This window comes from Rhipicephalus sanguineus, chromosome 10 (genome assembly GCF_013339695.2).
Source record: "Rhipicephalus sanguineus isolate Rsan-2018 chromosome 10, BIME_Rsan_1.4, whole genome shotgun sequence".
In the NCBI taxonomy this organism is placed as follows: domain Eukaryota; kingdom Metazoa; phylum Arthropoda; class Arachnida; order Ixodida; family Ixodidae; genus Rhipicephalus; species Rhipicephalus sanguineus.
The window spans coordinates 376,281-395,959 of record NC_051185.1 but is presented as its reverse complement, the minus strand read 5'-3'; the positions used below and the strand labels follow the sequence as shown (position 1 = coordinate 395,959).

Below are 19,679 nucleotides of genomic sequence, written 5' to 3'. Positions count from 1 at the left end.
GGCTCAGCGGTACAGCTCACCGGAGAACGACTGCGTACCATCCCCAAACAAATGGACTAACGGAGCGCCTTAATAAGACCCTCGCAGACATGCTCTCCATGTACATCGACACGGAACATAAAACCTGGGACGAAATCTTGCCTTACGTGACCTTCGCCTATAATACCGCTCGACAGGAAACTACTGGAATGACACCGTTCAGTTTAATGCATGGTCGCGAGGTCACGACAACGTTGGACGCTATGCTGCCGCACGAGGGTGACGACATTGATACCGACGCCGAAGAATTTACTCAGCGCGCCGAGGAAGCCAGACAGCTTGCCCGCGTACGCATCTGTCATCAGCAACATAAAGATGCGAAACGGTACGACCTGCGACACAAATTCGTTACTTACACACCCGGCGACAAGGTATGGGTCTGGATCCCAATACGTCGACGCGGACTTTCTGAAAAACTGCTGAGACGATACTTTGGTCCCTACAGAGTCATCCGACGCTTGAACGACGTGAACTACGAGGTCGTTCCCGACAGTGATTGCGGTTCCAGTCGCCGCAAGCATTCACCCGAAGTCGTGCATGTCGTGCGGATGAAACCGTACCTGTCCAGCTAACTCTGGTTGGGTTTCAGTGCATATGTGCGCGCTTTTCTAAGTAGAGCGCCTGGGCTGCGCATCGGGACGATGCGTCTTTCGGAGGGAGGCAAATGCCACGTGCGTGCTATGAGAAAGACGAAGACGACAGCGAAAAGGCTCATACGCGTTTTACAGGAGCCAGAATGAAGAAAGAAGAGGAACTCGCTTGCGCGCGGTATTAAAAAGACCGACCTACTGTTCTCTCGATCTTGGCGTTACGACCTCTCTCTTGACGTCGCGACAATATGTTACCGCGCAATTCAATCACGAACTTCAGTGTTTAGCTGCGGTGGCCTCTCGACGATTTCCATCTGTCGCACTGTTGGACCAGTTGAGTGGCTCAGAAACGTCACCTATTATTATTTTTTTTTTGTGCCAGTGCGCCTTACAGCATAAATGAAAAAAAAAAACCATGCAACTCGGTTGCCTGTGAAGTGCAGTAGTGGTCTATGATTCATGGATGCATTTGGAATCAACGTCCATCAACACTGTCGGCGAGTACAGTGTGAGGTTCTGATATTTAAAGAGTACACTATATAGAAAGTGTAGTCGGCATTTGGGGAAATGAGATACATTCATTGTGTCGCTCACACCATATATATAACGAACGATAAGTGCCTACTAACCTTCGTTGGTGCTATAACTACAGGTTGGAATACTACTTAGAGCGAAAAAAGAAAGGAGCAGTACAAGGAAGGAAATGCACAAACCAGCGCTCACACACAACTGAAAGTTTATTGCACGCGTGAAAAAAACATATATACAAAAATGGGAGTGCATTGCGCGTGTCATAAAGAGGCACGAAAAGTCAAACAACCAAGGTGCGTGCTTACAGTCGATTAATAAAGTTGAATTCCTTGTCTTGTAACGACTGAGAAGGTTGACTGACACAAAGTGTGGCGTTACTATTTGTGACATGATATGCCTCCGAAATTTCTCGCGTTGTTTGATTAGGCTGATGGTACAAAATTACTGTGCTTTCGAAGATGGGGTTACATTTTCATGACTGACATAGCGATGCGAGATGAGACGGCTCCATTCAATGAATTTCGATGCTCGCTGAGGCACGTATTAATACATCGACCAGTCTGGCCGATGTACACAAGAAAGAGAAATTTGCGGTTTACTCCTACACAATTTACAAAACAATTGGCATGCCTCTGACCGCATTTTTCTTTGCGCTCCGCAGACCCCTGCGACCTTGCGACTAAGCTTATTTGGGGCAGCAAACACAACCTTCACTCCCACATCGCCTCCCTTTGTTCTTCAGGCCATGCGACTTCTTATACGTATGTGAAATAACTGCAATATTTCTAATTTCTTTATTATTTACGAACGGAGGACGTCCGTGTTAATATTTCTTTGCCATGTGAACAGATCTTCGCATACCGATACAATGATATGCAGGATATCCCGCCTCTTTGATCACTTTGCAGCTGGAAACTACTGCTCATCTTATGTGCGCAAGTTTTTTTCCAGTGCCGTGTGTAATCATGACAATTCCTCTTTTAACAGTATTCGAATGCGCCGACGTGAAATTAAACACTGATTTCGCTGAACGCGGGCTATATTTCCTGCAAGCATGCTCCGCAGTGAAACTTAAAAGCATGTATCAAGAAACTGCAAATTATCAGAGCAAGGTGTGACTTGTCAATTAAAATCAAATAATCATCTGTATAGCTGAACACTGTAATACCTCTCTACAGTTTGGTTAAACCCAATTACAAAGAAATGTTGCTATGCGGCATTAAATGCCATAGCGGCTTGTGAACAAGTAATCATTGAATAACATGCGAATTCGGTGTTGCAGCTCACAATGCTCACGATAGCGCGTTTTGACTGCGTGTATCGGCACATGATAACTCGCATGCCGCTTAACTGCTACAACCGGTATACATCCGCTCGGTAATACCTACACTGCCTTTTAGGATTTAAGGATTTTTAGGATTTAGGATTTAATAATAATCAACTAGCGGCGACGTGTTTTTTTCGTTTGGTGCTCCCACGGCGCCAACAAGCAGCGAGCGACGGAACAGTCGGCGGGCTTGCGGTACACACTTTTCCCATAGTGCTTCGCGCGCCCGCGGGGGCTTCTGGGACAGCTTGAAAAAGGTCTATTGCTGCAGCTTTGTCATCAATGGCTTGCGATTGGTGTCAGTGGCTTCGTCAACAATTTGAAATGTGTAAGTTGGCGCCACGTCGCGCTGTATATAGCTTTGTAAATTTTTATTATTGGTGAAAAGACTGAAATTGAATGCTCTGTTGTAATTTTTGCTTCAATGTTGACACTACCAAGACGCGGTCGTGTATCACCCAGTAACTTGATTGATCAATACAGTTGTGAAGCAGGAATGAACTCTGCTTATGTTCAATACTTCGTACAGATGCTCATTTTTTCTGCACGCGTGAATTCCAACGACTCACTGCTAGCGCATGCAGCAAAATTTGTTTACCTTGTTCAGCGCACTTCAGTAAGCCATGCCTGTCGTCTGCTTTCTTGGAGTCATCTATTTTGGTATCGGTAGAATTTTACGGGTGGAGTCAACCCCTTCGTGTTTACAATGCTGTTGGCAGTTAACAACAATGTCACCCCACCGTGATCAGTCACCTGTCGGGGCGACATCGCAGAACAAGAGACGTTTCACGTGCAGCGCGAGCTTCGCAAATGCGTGGGAACCAAGGGGAGCGGATGGGTTGCCTAAGGCACCTGTTGTTCGCTTTCTTCGGTAAGGGAATGGCAAGCGTTGGCATTTGCAGACAAGCATGAGCAGGTCTCCCCTATAGCCAAAGCACCATGCAGAAAGGAAGGAAGTAAGAAAGTCTTTGGAAGTGGGCTCCACTGATTTGCAGTATATTGAATGTCAGTGATAGGCTCTCTTCGTGTGACAGGAAAGCAGTACCTTCTAGTCACCTCACTTTGGTTGTATCTGCATGCAACCACAGCAAGGCCATGCAACCAAAAGTCTGTTTCATTGAGCCAAATGCTATTCTGTACATATGGCTGTTCAGCAGCCAGTGGTGCCTGATCATTGCCGCTGTGGGCACAATAAGAATGTACTGGAACTCCTAGAGCCACTGCACAGATAGGCTCTAGAAAGGCTAGCTTAGTGAGGTCACACTCCTTCCTATTTATCACAATTGCGACTATATTAAGATTCCAAGCTGAAATTCGCTTTCAGCCTGTTGGTCCATACCATAGGTCGGCAAAAAAGTTGGAACTCACTCAGACTCACTCAGCAAATATATTTTGCTCTGAGGGCTCACTCGGACTCAGACTCACCAAAATTTTCCTCAACCGGACTCACTAGGACTCAGACTCACATAACTTTTTCTCAACCGAACTCACTCGAACTCAAACTCACCAACATATTACTCAGCCGGACTCGCTCAGACTCACTGCTTGACTTGAGTCTGAGTGAGCCTGAGTGAGTCGACTCATGAGTTTGTGAGCTTAAAACTAACTTTTTTCGATCTTGGTGTCAATGCTCTTTAATGCCAATATCTCACTAATCGGTGCTCTTTGATACGCCTTTTGATATTATACCTTCAAAAACAAGTTAGCAGTAATCCAGTAATCCAGTAGGGACATTTTTATGAAATACCCGACTCAACGAAATATTTTTATCGGGAACTTTCCGTGAAAGAGTCTGCGGTGGGAGGTCATGGCACCCCTCTCAATTCACGTCTCTGACCAATAAGTACTGAGGTGGCACATGAACGTGATTCCGTTGAGATATGTGTGAATAGACTTGAGTATAAACGTAAGCCGATATAAGGCTGGTAGTAATGCTGAAGATGAGTACTATATAGGACCATAGGTCGGCAATAAAACGTGGAGCTCACTCAGACTCACTCAAGAAATATATTTTGCACTTAGAGCTCACTCAGACTCGCCAATATTTTCCTCTACCGAACTCACTCGGACTCAGACTCACTAAAAATTTCCTCAACCGGACTCGCTCAGACTCACATTCACCAAAATATAACTCACCCGAACTCGCTCAAACTCATACTCACGGGCCGATCTGAGTCTAAGTGAGTCGACTCATGAGTGAGTTTGCCGACATATGCTCCATACAAAGTGCTAGAGCAGTAAGATCTTATTACACCTCGTGCGAGCAGCCAGGGGTTGTGTGAGAGAGGAGGTCTTTTCCATTCAGCACCACCACATGCAACTTTACACTACAAAAAGTTTCCGAGTACCGCAAAGGTAGGTTGAATGCGAGTAACATTGGGTGGCTTTAGTCATTTCCCCTCGGGCCATATGGCGCGTGACTAGAGTGCGTTGAGAAGACACCGATAGACTATTGACTCGACGGCGTTTGAAACGTCACATGTAGCAGCAGCTCGTGCTTGACCATTGAGCCAATAGACTCGGTTGCAAGGCCTTCCAAACGCCCGTGTGATGCAGGTATTAGTTGCATGTGCTCAGTAGCCCAGTATAAAATGCCAGTTACTTGCACCTATCCAAGTCTTCAGTGGTTGCGCTAGCTTTGCTCTATTATGTCATTGGTGTTCAGGTCCATTCATAGTGCTCGATTGCATTCTTCAACTGATCGTTGAAGCATACCTTAAATCCGGACCTTGTGTGCTGTTCAGCTGTTTGATATGTGTAATTGGAGTGGTGCATGTTTGGTAGTAAGTGAAAGTTGCACGCCACGTATTTGCGTCTCAGTTTGGAACGCCAGTAACAAGGGCAAATCGGTGCGCGTTAGCTCGAGTATTTTATTTGCATATTTGTTGTCGTTCTCTTAGTGATTCATAGTAAAATAGGCCATTAAACTAGTGGTTGACAGCACTTTATTCACATGGGATGTCACATGCGAAGAGAGAGGGAAAGAAAAGTTGATGTAAACAAATGTTTGTTTATTATAATTGCGTTGTTTTATTTCATATTTATTGTCTCCTTATTAATACTCTCATCCTTGCAGTGTATTTTCATATACTATCCCCTTCAGGCACAAAATATGATGCACTGTCTACAAATGTGTCAAATTGATATACCAATGCACTCAATATTACATTCCAAGGAAGAAAATGAAGTAAGGCGTTGTGTGTGAGTTTCATAATTAATTTTATTAGTATGTAATTACATACTTCTCTATTCTGCAGTCAACCATGTTCCATTTTGGTATAAAAAGAAGGAAATCATAGGCTCCCAATGTATGCGATATTATCATTCAGTTCGAAAAAAGACAATATTGCTCAAAGCTTGCACTAAGCTGCACAATAGCGAAGCTGATCAGTCTCATGCTTATTTATTGCTGTATATAGGCGGAACTTTTGCTTGAACTTGGCTGTAGCGATGTTTAACTTTTGCTTGAATTTAGCTTTGAAGTTGTCTGTAGCGGGGTTGAACTTTGCTGTTACGACACATGAGACCGATCAGCTTCACAGTGCATAGAGCATTACGTGGCTTAGTTCAAACCTTGAGCTATTTTTTTAAGCAATAAGAGGTTTTGGGACGTTGAACCACAGCAATATTAAGCAATAAGAGGCCAAAATTCTCAGAGCACGTACTCATATCCCAGTTCTTGGACCTGGTTACGCAATTTCATATGCGCTGTATGTGTTTCCGTATCCATGTCGTATGCAATGGGTTAAACGACCCGAACGCATTTCATATCTGAGAAGGCGAATTGCGCATTATCAAATCCGGCTTTCATCGTCATATACACAATCGGAGCAGTCGTAGAGCAACTGAGGAGCAAGTGCCACTTAGTCTTCCATTCCATTTCTTAGTCATCATATTCCGAATCCAATCGACGCTGCTGTTGCTGTTCTTGTGTAGCGGCAAGCCTTGCTTCTCGGACTGCAGCTTCTTCCTCGGGAGTGCAAGTTATCTTCGGGTGACCCATAGCTGCGTATGGTTAGGCATGAGCTGTACACCAGCTTTTATAACCACAAAATATCACGTGACAGTGGTGTGATTATGGTAATGCGCACGCCATTTGTTGGGCTAACTGTTGCCTTCTTCGTTTTTAGTGGAAGTTATGTGTAGTGGGATTTACCCAATTTCTGTGGCACATGTGCGTTTATGATGATGATAGATTTCTGATAGGCCGCACAAATTTCTGTGGCACATACCCGTTTGTTGGACTAACCGTTGCCTTCTTCATTCTTAGTGGACCAGTGGTGAGTAGTGGCATTTACCCAATTTCTGTGGTGCATACTCGTTTGTGATGATAGCTCTTTGGTACTGTGTGAACAAGGATAGATTTGCTACACAGCTTCGCTGTTAAAGGGACCCTGAAACGGTTTTGACGATTTGGTATGAACACATTGGGCCGGTAGAGCAAATCCTATGGATCATTTACAGACCGATTTAAGCTCTGCGTGTAAACTGTGTAATTTATTACAAGGCTTTAAAGCTGCGAACCGCCACCAATCACAGTGGCTCAGCCAAACGCGTTTTCAAACCACCCACTTCCAGTGCGCGCCGTCTTGGAAGCGTGACGTCACGCAGGCGGCTAATCTAATTGGATACATCCAGTCCACATCAACTGAACCTCCTGTGGGCAGGGAGCGTCATCTGCCGGTGTTACAACGTGCTTCGTGTTGACATGAGCTGAGCAACAGTGTTTATCTCGAGGTTTATTTTCTTGGACACAATGAATTGCCCTAGCTGTGTTGTGTACCACATATCTAGCAGTTGGTGACTGTGAAGCTGCGACATAGTGCAATGTTTGTGATGCATCTGGCGAGCGGAATCCCTTCGGCTCGTCACTGCAATGAGCGTCGCGCTCTCGCCATCCATTCAACTCCACGATCCACGCGTCTGCGGCTGTAACTTCACCCCTGAAGACACAACCATATTGCCCGACTTTACGCTTATCGGTGATCGTTCTCGAATTCTTTTTGTTTGTCCACATGCTTTTGCAGGTTGTCGCCGTACAGGAGAATAAAATAAGATCGGTTGTAGTGTGGCAGCACCTGTCGGAGCAGATATCAACCACTCCGCGAGCTTCGTCCTTGTTGCCAGACGGCATGCTGCCGGCCGCACTGGGCCTCCGAGATTGTGCGCAACCTGTGGCACGCAATATCGGAGGCCATGACTGGGCGAAGCTCAAACCGTCGAGTGCGCTCATGAGAGCGCTGCGATCGCCGGCTATGCCAGCGTGTCTGTGAGTTGAGGGTGCGAGGCAGTGGTGAGGAGAAGGGTATAGATATAATTGTCCGTAGCAGCCTTGGTTCCGGAATGCGGCACATCGAATGGCCTGTCAAACATTGTAGTGCTTTCAACAAAGTGATCGGCTATAGTCATACGCAGCACACTGAGGTCGAGACATATTCACTATGCAGAAGGTTCTTCGTCTAATGAGCAATGCACCTTGCTCTCTTTTGGGTGCAAGTTGACACAAATAGCATAAAGGAGTTGCGTATACAAACGCAGCCATCGCTGCTGCAGGGGATATTTTATTGTATTCTGAGAAACTGTGTTCTTGTTGACATGGCCAGCGTGTAAACAGGGTGCGGCCCCTACACTGCCTTTAAGCGAGTAGTGACAAAATTTTGAAGGCAAGATAACTTGTGGGATAGATGAGACTGTTTGGCGTAGCGCACACCCACAAGGACAAAGAAGGACACACACACACACAGCGCTAACTTTCAACTAATGGTTGTATTTTTGATCACACGTGTCCTTTTTATACAGCAAACAGGCGATCGATAAAACCAAGAAAACATGTAATAGTACAGCATTGACCGCGTGCACGTCATCACTGATCACATCTGCACCCACCTTCTTCAAAGCGACATTTCAAGATACCTCTTTTCTTTATCGGACAAACCTAAAGAAGGCGCACTCAGGCATTTTTTTTTTTTTTTTTCACCTACAAAATATCAACGGCTAATATAGCCTAGGACATTTAAAATCAATTTTAATGTGCATGTAGCGCAACTGCACGCAAAACGCCCCAGCTCGCAACATTGACACCAACTTGGTTTTATTGTAAACCATCCATGTTGTAAGCAGCCAACTGCCACCTGCATCATGAGTTCATGTTGGCTGCCATAATCCTTGCATGTGCTCCCTCTTAGCAGATTTTTTCATTGGAAAGAGGGAGCACCTGCTTTATGGACTTGCATGGGAGTACAAAGGCTAACGTCTTTTCTGGGCAATGCATTTCTTGGGGGTCATGCATATTTACAACATCCCAGAGGGGACTATAGCGGCACCCAGGAAGCCTTCATTGAAAGAGACACGGTTTTGAGCTCACGTAGCTAGCTGTGTTTACATGGAAACAATTCTGGGTCGCAACTCACTCGGCGCTCTTTCAAACCGAAACTGCAACTGGATGCTCTAAGACTGTCTCCAAATAATGAACCACTGCATGCTCAAGCAAACGACGTTTCCAGCCATAAGTGGGTCGCTAGCTACTTACTGCAACAGAAAAAACGATGCAAAATTTTTGTGTCAGGCAGGCGTGCTCAATCTGTCTTGTGGAGTTACCCTGTCCAGGCCGTAATCTGTGACTAATGCATTTTGCTGCATCTTGGGTTAATAAACCCACATTTGTTGACATCCTGCCTCGAGTGCCTTTTCTGCGCTGTCGAAGAGTCAATGAACCTAGCTGTAAGGTCTTGATGTGCCGCAGCGATGGAGAAGCATCACATCCCTTCCCGGTCTCGCTCGCAGGGTAAGCCTTGTGCAAACCCGTCTCCATATACAGTGAAACCTCGATGATACGAAGCTCACAGGATCACCAAAAATATTCGTATCATTCGAAATTCGTATCACCAGAAGACATGGAAAATTAGCAGGTGACGAAAGAAAGCTGGCGTACATTTCCATTTATTGTTTTTCAGGGCCGCAGCAACGTCAGGAAGAACCCTGAATGATTGTCAGTTAAGTTTTTATATGTCGGCAATCAAACCAGCACTCGTAAATATACGGCCCGTACGTGCGTATTTAATTAATGAACCAGTCGCGTTGTGACCCGAGACACATAGCCCCTTCCAAATTTTAGTATGCTTTTTTGCTTGACACCGGAGTACTGCAGTGGAAGTAGTGAAAGAAGTGCTTTGACGCGATGGATTAAGGCCCCAAAATTACAGAACCACGGTCCTGTGTTATGATTTTGTTATCGTGGAGGTGTTGGGGATGTTTTTTGGGAGATTTACGGCCGCACCCGCACAAGTGCGACCTCAACGGTCACGCATGTTGATGTTGTGAGGCCCAACTCCTTCGCCAAGACCGTCCTCGCCTTCTTTCGATCCTTGTCCACCTTTCATAGGATGTCGGATGCAAGAGGCAGGCATGTGTAAATGCAGTACAAAGACAGCAGCCCGCATCAACGCGTTAGAAAAGAAAGCATGGCGCTAAGGCACATGGAGGCACGTAAGAGCCTGATTCGTGCACACGATCTCTGAGGCCGTGACGCGTCTCTGAAGGTTTATTCAGACCGTAAGAAAAGTGTTTTTCTTACACTGTGATTCTGATGATTTGGCCGTGCGGCGTGCATGCCCACACTTGCGTTCCCGTGCTCGCACGTGCTTGGCGCGTCTTCCGCGACAGCGCGGACAGCACCTCTTCTTACCTGGGCGGTAGCGTACGTTCGTATCAAATGTCGCTGGGTGAAAATTGGTTCGCAGCAATCGTACTCCATTACATTGCAGGCCAATGGGCCTTGGCCGGGACCAATGAAAAATTCATATCACCCTGAAATTTTTATGAGCTGTGATCGTATCACCGAGGTTTCACTGTAACTTGGGCGAAGTTTCCTGCACAAGCTCTCATGCGATAACGTACTTCACCCTTTCAGTTCGCTTTGCTCAGCGATATTGAAAAAGACTTACTATGTGCTTTTCAAATTTGCTCGGCTCTCTATCTGTTGAACAGGTCGTCGGGCAGTTTGAATAAGCGTGTCATACACGAGAGAGAAATAGAATATTTATTGAATTAATAACTGTTTTCTGGTAGACTTGACGGCCATTGTGGCATGATCAGTTGCCAAGGTGCACAACTGAAGCATGGCTTAGATTGCACATGAAACTCTGATAATAGAGTTGATATCACACAATGTTAAGTGCTTGTGTTTTGAATAAGAATGCTTTTGGCCATCACTTGGCCTCATTTTTTTTTTTCACTGCAGCCTTTGTTGCTTTATTTGAATGGCAGTCATGTGTGTCCGCATGGCTGCCATTGGTTGCTCGATTTATGACGTATCGTCGACGCTGGCACCAAGGGCCCCTTCAGTTACAGCCCTCACGGGCGGAGTCTCAACTAAAGGCAAGATGGTAGCAATTACATAATTACACATACCACCAGAGCGGCGGTGCTTCGGACCACTAGTTACGACAAATATGAATTCTAAAAAGACAGGGCGTGCAAACATGGACACAAGGAAGAAGTCAGGACACCACAAATGCTGACTAACAACTGAAGAGACGCACAACGGCTGAAAAGAAAGAAGGCACGAAAACTTATCTGCACATGCCCATGCAACAGGCGAACCTATCAATACGGCACGCGTGGCGGTCTACGTGGAAGATAACAGTTAAGGCATTTGATTTCATCTTTATGCAAGTTATTCGACGGTTGGCTCACGCATGCGCTCGATATGCCATGCTTCAATCATCAGGCACATTTCTTCATTTCTATGACGGTACAACACTGCGCATTCATCGAATTTTGGCGTGCACTTACAATCTCGACAATGTAAAGATAGATTAGAAGGTGAGCCTGCTGTTAGCGATCTCTTATGTTCCAACAATCTCTGGTTAATGCATCGGCCCGTTTGTCCTACGTAGAACCGGCCGCAGCTGAAAGGGACCTTATACACCACACTTGTAAGGCAATCAGTGAATTTGTTGGTGTGTTTTACGAAACAAATATCGGTCCGCTTCTTGTCTTTTACTCGCTCATTCTTCCTCTGCACAGCGGCACAAATCTTACCTAGCTTATTGGCAGCCGTGAAAACTACATTAACGCCGCATCTACTTCCTACTTTCTTTAGCCTGTGAGATACGCAATGAATGTACGGTATACCTACGACACGTTTCTTCCTATCGCTTTCTGCAACCATGCACGGACTTAACACAATAGACTTCTTTAAACGTTCAGCGACCGTGGCCACTGCATCACGAGGATATCCTACATCTAAAAGACGCGTAACCTGTGCGTTAAAGCTATCACTCATTTTGTGCTCACACGACTTGGTGAGGGCTGATTTAAGGCAAGACATGGTGATGCCGTTTTTTACAGCCTTCGAGTACTTTGACGAAAAATTTAACAGTAGTTTCGAAGATCTAGGAGAAATACTGCCAGCACACGTGGTTTTTCTGGAACGTTAAGGAAATGTCTAGAAATTGTATTCCATTATTCTGAGGCACCTCTCATTTAATTCAAATTTTTCGCTCACGGAAGTTACCACCTTTTCAAAGTCCTCACCACTACAAAGGATCAAGTAATCGTCCACATAACGAAAAACCTTAATGGAGGTGGGCTGAGCTTTTCTAAAGAGGTGCCTCAGAATAATGGAATAAAATTTCTAGACATTTCCTTAACGTTCCAGAAGAACCACGTGTGCTGGCAGTATTCTCCTATATCTTTGAAACCGCTGTTAAATTTTTTGTCAAAGCACTCGAAGGTTGTAAAAAACGGCATCGCCATGTCTTGCTTTAAATCAGCCCTCACCAAGTCGTGTGAGCACAAAATGAGTGATAGCTTTAACGCACAGGTTACGCGTCTTTTAGATGTAGGGTATCCTCGTGATGCAGTGGCCACGGTCGCTGAACGTTTAAAGAAGTCTATTGTGTTAAGTCCGTGCATGGTTGCAGAAAGCGATAGGAAGAAACGTGTCGTAGGTATACCGTACATTCATTGCGTATCTCACAGGCTAAAGAAAGTAGGAAGTAGATGCGGCGTTAATGTAGTTTTCACGGCTGCCAATAAGCTAGGTAAGATTTGTGCCGCTGTGCAGAGGAAGAATGAGCGAGTAAAAGACAAGAAGCGGACCGATATTTGTTTCGTAAAACACACCAACAAATTCACTGATTGCCTTACAAGTGTGGTGTATAAGGTCCCTTTCAGCTGCGGCCGGTTCTACGTAGGACAAACGGGCCGATGCATTAACCAGAGATTGTTGGAACATAAGAGATCGCTAACAGGAGGCTCACCTTCTAATCTATCTTTACATTGTCGAGATTGTAAGTGCACGCCAAAATTCGATGAATGCGCAGTGTTGTACCATCATAGAAATGAAGAAACGCGCCTGATGATTGAAGCATGGCATATCGAGAATGGTGGGAGCGCATGCATGAGCCAACCGTCAATTAACTTGCATAAAGATGAAATCAAATGCCTTAACAGTTATCTTCCACGTAGACCGCCACGCGTGCCGGATTGATAGGTTCGCCTGTTGCATGGGCATGCGCAGATAAGTTTTCGTGCCTTCTTTCTTTTCAGCCGTTGTGCGTCTCTTCAGTTGTTAGTCGGCATTTGTGGTGTCCTGACCTCTTTCTTGTGTCCATGTTTGCACGCCCTGTCTTTTTAGAATGAATACTTACCAACTAGCTCAGCTCTCTGTTATTCTAAGACAAATATGACAAACCGCGTCTCCGAGAATTTTCCCGGGTGTTACTGAGTGATTTCACATGTGGAAATTTCATTCTTTGTGACAAACTCGCATTTTTTATAATATTGTCCTGGCAACACTGCAGGCATTTCAATGCGCTATACGCACTGCTAGCAACGCAATGGGAATGTTTGCTTATTTGCAGTTGTGTGCATTTCTGTTCTTAATCTTGTTGCATTCGCATACCAGATATTCTTTCAGATGTAGCTAAATGTTACCACTCCCCTGCTTGCACAAAAAACATAAATAGAAGAAAAAGTGAAGTGATAGGAGCTGCACTTTTCCCCAAACGTGTACGTTCCTGTACAGTCTGCAACATTGTGATAATCTAAATGGACGCCATATTGGATGTACAGTGGCACCGCCTGTAGGCAGTGAAATTTATGAATAACTTATTCCAGAAAGTGTATAAACTTCAGAAAAACATCAGTTTTCAGAAATCGAAAAGCTGTTCAGTTTCCCTTTAAATGTACCCCTGTTTAAAATAAATAGGATCTATTAAAGGTTATGAAACAGAGACATTACTTTGTGCATACACCGTAGCTGTCTCTTTCAAGGCACCCCTGCAGCAGAAGGGGCACCAGTTGCTTTTGGCATTCTCTTGTAGGGTAACCAACACAGTGATGCTTGAAGTTTCGATTACGTTACCACCAAAGAACTTTGGATGCACAAGTAAACACACAAGTACGAGGTAGGCAACGTACTGGTGCTTTACTAACAACATCTAAAGCTCTTTGGTGATCTTACGAAGCCAACATTTATGTGTTGATCGGTTAGCTGACATTGTTTAGCATTTGCATGGTTTTCTTGTTTGCAGCTCCTGAAAGGTATGTTTTTCTACTTTTTCTGCAGGCACATCTTCAATTATGATTTTCCCCGAAATATAGAAGAATATGTCCATCGAGTGGGCCGAACAGGTCGAGCTGGGTAAGCTTTGGTCCAAACAGGCAACAACTGTTGTAATGCAAATCACCATTTATGAAGCTCTCACGGGTTTCATGGGTGTTTTTCCGTTGGCCTTCATAGAAGGTCAACTTTCCAATTACGAATATAGCAAAATAATTTGCTATATTTGTAAGTGCTTTGGTGCAGCGAGAAACACGTCAGTAGGAAGCGTGGCTCAAGCTACGAGCACTACCTCTCGCGCTGTTGAAGCGCTGTGTGGTACTATGTGCATGAGCTGAGGTGTAGGCTACCCAATTACTGGAGAGCGCACACTTTGTCATTTCTCTCCTCAAATGACGACTCATTCCATGAGCGCATATCAAATACCAGTGGGTGCTGACCAGTGTACATTATGTGCTTATTGATGCCATCTTTGCGCGAGATTCATCATATGCTGTGTCTGGGTGTATGTTAACTACTTCAGCTACCACAAATGTTTAGTCATGATCATTGACATCAGTCGTCAGGATAGTGATGTGCCACCAGGCGTTAATGTAGGTGCATCGGCATCAAACGGTGCTATAGCCACCGAACATCAATAGACAGTGCAAGCTCTCATTTATCAAAGTACAATAAACATTCTACTTCTGTGAAAACATATTTCACTTTCATGTTATACCGATTCCTACAATGGAGGGATCATCCATGTTTTTTTTTCCTGCCTTCATTTTGTCAGCAACATGGGTTCTCAGACTTAACCTTTCAACATTTGAAAACTTAGAGGGATGCAAACACCCGGTCACATGTGTCGATTCTCGGACACGTGCGGCTGCTTTGTCAACATCTTTTGCATTCAAGCAGCCCTTGGAAAAAGTTTTGGTTATAGCGCGGTACTAGTAAGTACTGCTGGAACGTTCTCAATTCATGACTCCAGTGGCCTATGTTATAAGCAGTCTGTGTTCAGCAAAGTGCTGCAGAATGTCATTTTACGCTAATGAGCAACTCACCAGGGTGTGCCACCGGCACTGGTAAACAGCAGCTTCTGCTGCAGCTGCTCACTACAGAAGCTTTCGACCACGTTGGAATACATTGGAAATATATTAAAATCATTCTTTCTCCGTCCCAGCATTCTAGGCCGCTCTGTTGGAGTGGTCTATACTTGGAGAGGAACGAAAACCACTTTTTTCCTCCATAGGCCTTGAATACTTCTGGGACTCTACTTCGCGAAATTGTCCAGGGCAGCCTTGCACACACTTGTACTATTTAAAACCTGAGTTTAATTACAGTGCCCTCATGCATTTACAACCATAGTTACTTTTAACACAATATCACATGCAGAATAATGGAGCATAGTGGTGGCCTTAAAGTATTGCAGGGACTCGTTCAAGCTACTGCTTTTCTCCAAGCCAACTTACTGTGAGCTGTAACAGTGATGTTTACAAAATATGCAAGTCTGTTACTGACTTAGATCTTTTATTCCTTGGCAGGCGTCGTGGTGAGTCAATCACATTAGTAACCCGTGAAAACTGGAGACATGCTCGTGAGCTGATCAGTATATTGGAAGAAGCTAACCAAGATGTCCCTCAAGGTCTCTATGCAATGGCTGAACGTTTTGATGCCTGGAAGAAACGACGTGACGAGGAGAACCGTTCCTTTGGATTGGACAGAGGTGGTGGTCGAGGTCGGTATAACCGCTCTCGATGGTAAGAGGACACTAATGATGAACCTCTGCGATGCTTACAAATACACAAGGTGTTTGAGATCATCCAAAGCAGTGTCCTTGGCCTCTGTACTTATAGGTTTCCTGTGAATGCATTACACCTTTCATTGCCTACAGTCCTAAGATGCGTTGTCTCTGGGTGCATTAAATACATCAGAACGCTGAAGACTTAATGTTGTGTGTGTGCATTTTGTGTAAATCTGGCGTCAGTATGTCTCCTCCCAGTGTTCTTTTACAGCAAAAGCTATTATGAGATCACAACAACTGATTTTGGTGGCATAGTTTTTCCGCTGGCACCGCCGCCACCGGTGTCCGTAACCGCTATCACGCAAAATGAGGAAAAACTAAATGAGAAAAATATATACAGCTCAGACCACTTATAACGTAACCGCTTACAGTGCAATACCGGCTATAATGCGGTTTTTTTCTGACTCCCGTTTACCCTCCCATAGAATTCTATGTATACGCATACCGCTTATTGTGCAGTCCCCCGACATGAATGACCGGTTGTAATGCGGCTGCCGGAACGTTCTCAGAGATGCGAGGGAGCGAGCGTACTTCTCAGCGGAGATGCGCCGGCGGGGGACAGAGCGGCGATAGCGTTACAAAGGAGGAGGGGACGCGGAACGAACGAACAAGGAGTGGGGGAGAAAAAAAATTGGCCGCGTATCTGCGTGCTTCACTGCAAATGCCGTCGAAAGACGATAGAGGAGTTGCTGCGTGAGATATGGACGCCATCTGGCAATACGTCGGAAAACATGAGCTTGCCCAGAGGGGACGGAGCTTTCCTTCCTCCGTGGCAGAGGGCGTTCGTCACCGTGCATAGCGTGGCATTTTCAAGGCAGCTTAAGAAAGTAGGGTCTTTAGAATTAAGTATCTATGTATTTTATGGTAAAGGTACACACCCCCTCACACTTACCTAGTAATGTTGCGCCTCAGATATGCGTAATGTTTGCTTTTTGATCGACAGTGTACACAAGTATGAACCTAGCCACCAGTTCAAGATGACTGGGCCTTGGGCAAGTGGTTCAACTTTGGCCGGGTGGCTGAATCGGGTGGCAGACAGACAAACGGAAAGACAGACAGACAAATGGACAGACCGACCAAAATTTCTGCGACCAAAGTTCCCCAAGAAAGACTATCCTCTTTAAAAAAGGGATGGCAGTGGTGGTCAGCAGCCCGGCGCGGGTGCGTGGTGTGAGGAGGGGGAGCAGTCGCGTGGCCAACAGAGAAGCCTTTGCCCCTTCGGCCGCTTGACATGCACACTTTGCTACGCACGGGCACCCGCGTCCGTATCAAGAGCGCATTACCGCTGTTTGTCTCCGTCGCGAAAAATAGTTGCTTCTTCGTAAAGTGGAGATATCACGCGTACGTGCGACCTTGATTGCCTCACAAGTAACAATGCTTTGAGACGCAATTGAGCTTTCGCCTTTGCCACCAACAGGCGTACTTACAAGCTTGGAAGACTTTTTCAGGATAGTTGCCGCGACTGTTCTCCCGACCGTGAACTGAAACTTCGTTTCACGCGTGATGCCCTCGGTTTAGCTCGCGAGTGCGATCTCTTCTACGCCCGATCTCCATGTTGTCTGGGCAAGCTTCTCGCGACGGCATGCCAAGTTGCAACGCGCACGCTAGGCCTAACAAGCGCTAGCTGCCATGTCGGCGGCTGCAGACTACTGAAGTTGCGGTTTGGTGCCGAGTCAATGAAACATTTTGCAGTTGTTGCATTTAGAAGGGGTGACTTACATCTTTAACGAAAACGCGGGCGTGCGTGTGAAACACTCGAGTGGTGGTTCGTGGTCGCCACCGTTTTCGACATCACGCACGCACAGTGTGTTACTGCGGCGACTTCCCATTACGGCGCATTTTTAACACGAAAGTGTTTTATGTCGGGGTCCACCAAGACTTCAGTGACGTATTTCCATCACGGAAATGACGTCGAAAAAATATACACGATTGGATGGCAAAGGAAAAAGGTACCATCAACAGGCATCGAACCCACGACTGCTTGGTCTGCAACAACAAATGCAGCGCACGCTATCCACTACGCCACGGTCACAGACTCCAAAGGCTTTACAAACACGCCTTTTATATCTACCACTCTCCCGGTCGGCGGGGTGGTGTTGCCCTCTGGGAGCAGTAAGGTAAAGTATTTCATCATTACTGTGGCCTCCGTGCCTAGCAGCTGCGATGTGTTACACGTCTGTCCCATTCGCCGCGTTTTCAATAGAAGTTCGATTTCGTCAATGCCTTAACACACCGCGAGGTGGCGATCTTTGCCCAAGCGTCGTAAAAGCGTCGGCCTCGCTCATAGCATCCCGCTAATACAAACCAATAATAGCTCTGCGACGCGTGCCTGTCTCACCTGGCTGTAACACTGCGTTCCATGCTCACGCGCTCGCCCCGAGAAAAATCGCGGCCGGGGGCTACCGGGGCGGCACGACGCACTTTGCGTTTCCCTCTAGTCCAGCCGTGGTGTTCAGTCACATTTTAACATGCCGCGGGATGGCAACCAAGTTCTGCGTCCAATATGAGACACTCTTCTGGCTATCACACCTCGTTCTCTGATTACGCTTTCACCGTTAACTACTACAGCTACCACAAGGGTTTGTTTAATCATTTAACATGGACTTTAGTCGTCGGGATGGAGATGTACCACCAATCATCAAAGTGGGTGCATACACGTTAAACGGTGCCATTAACTGCCAGACATCAATATACATTGTGCAAACTCTCTCATATCAATGTACAGTAAACATTCAGTTACTTCTGTAAGGGCACGCTTTACTTTCGTGTTATTCCGATTCCTATGACGGAGGGATCAACCATGTTTTTTTCCACGTTCGTTATGTCGGCACCGCAGGTCCGCGGACGCTAACCGTTCAACATTTTCAAATGTAAGCGGATGCAAACTTACGTCCCACTTGCATGCATCGATAATCGGAATCGCGCACCTGCCTTTTGGTCATGTTTTGCACATGTGCAACCTTTCAAAAATGTTGTTTTGGTTATAGTGCGGATATTGGTGACTCCGGCGACTTACGTTATAAGCGGTCTATGTTGTATATGCAAGATCCGATGGGATCCGAGTCCAGGCTTTCTGAGTGGTAGTCGAGTGTTCTACCAGAGTCATGTAGTTTTTTTGATTATTATTATTATTGCCAGTCCTCAACATATATCACAACACAAAATTCATGAGAAAAAAATATACACTAGCAAAATACACATTGATGGCTGACCAATACTACATCATCGTTGTCTTTTTAAAGTTTTCAGTGCCGTCAGGGGTTTCAAGCACCGGTGTGACTGTTCAGGGTAGAACAGAGTCATGCCAGTGCCTGAAACTTCTTCGCAAGAAGACCCTATACAGGCGTCATGTCGGGCAGGGAATCGCGTTAACATATGTAATATAGCGTAGTACAAGAGTAAAATAATAACCAGTCGTCACACAATGTGAATTTCATAACGAGTTGGTTGTTTAATGCTTTCAACCTGTTACAAAGGGCTCAGCCATAATTCTTCATCGTCATGAGCCACAGCATCAGCAAAACACACGTGATGCCTTACATATGTGTAGCGGGTACCTCACCTCTCCACAGAATGACGAATAATGGCATAGTGGGTGCCTTACAAGTGTTCTTGTATCAATTGCTCCAAGAGAGTTTACAACGGGCTGAAAAAAAGGCCACTCTTCCAGCTTTCGCTATGACTGTGCTGCGTGTTTCGTGCAGGCCTGGCATTTCTTTTATTGCCATTTCATGCTGCCACACCTATTTGTTTTTCGTTTCCGCTGTGACGAGGTTTCCTTGTCGAGAACTAAGGTGTTCTTACTCGGCTTCAGCCACATCTGAATATTCACAGTTT

At 45.6% G+C, this 19,679-nt stretch overlaps 1 protein-coding gene across 1 annotated transcript in view; it reads left to right on the top strand.

Moving 5' to 3' along the window:
* The window catches only part of LOC119372686 (probable ATP-dependent RNA helicase DDX43), a gene marked incomplete in the record, with an annotated part of 252,672 nt that extends 236,864 nt beyond the window's left edge, over window positions 1-15,808 (top strand). The window contains 2 exon segments of the mRNA XM_037643131.2: window positions 14,063-14,137; window positions 15,583-15,808. Coding sequence (XP_037499059.1) covers window positions 14,063-14,137; window positions 15,583-15,802 — 295 coding nt within the window.
* Window positions 15,809-19,679: the final 3,871 nt, after the last annotated feature.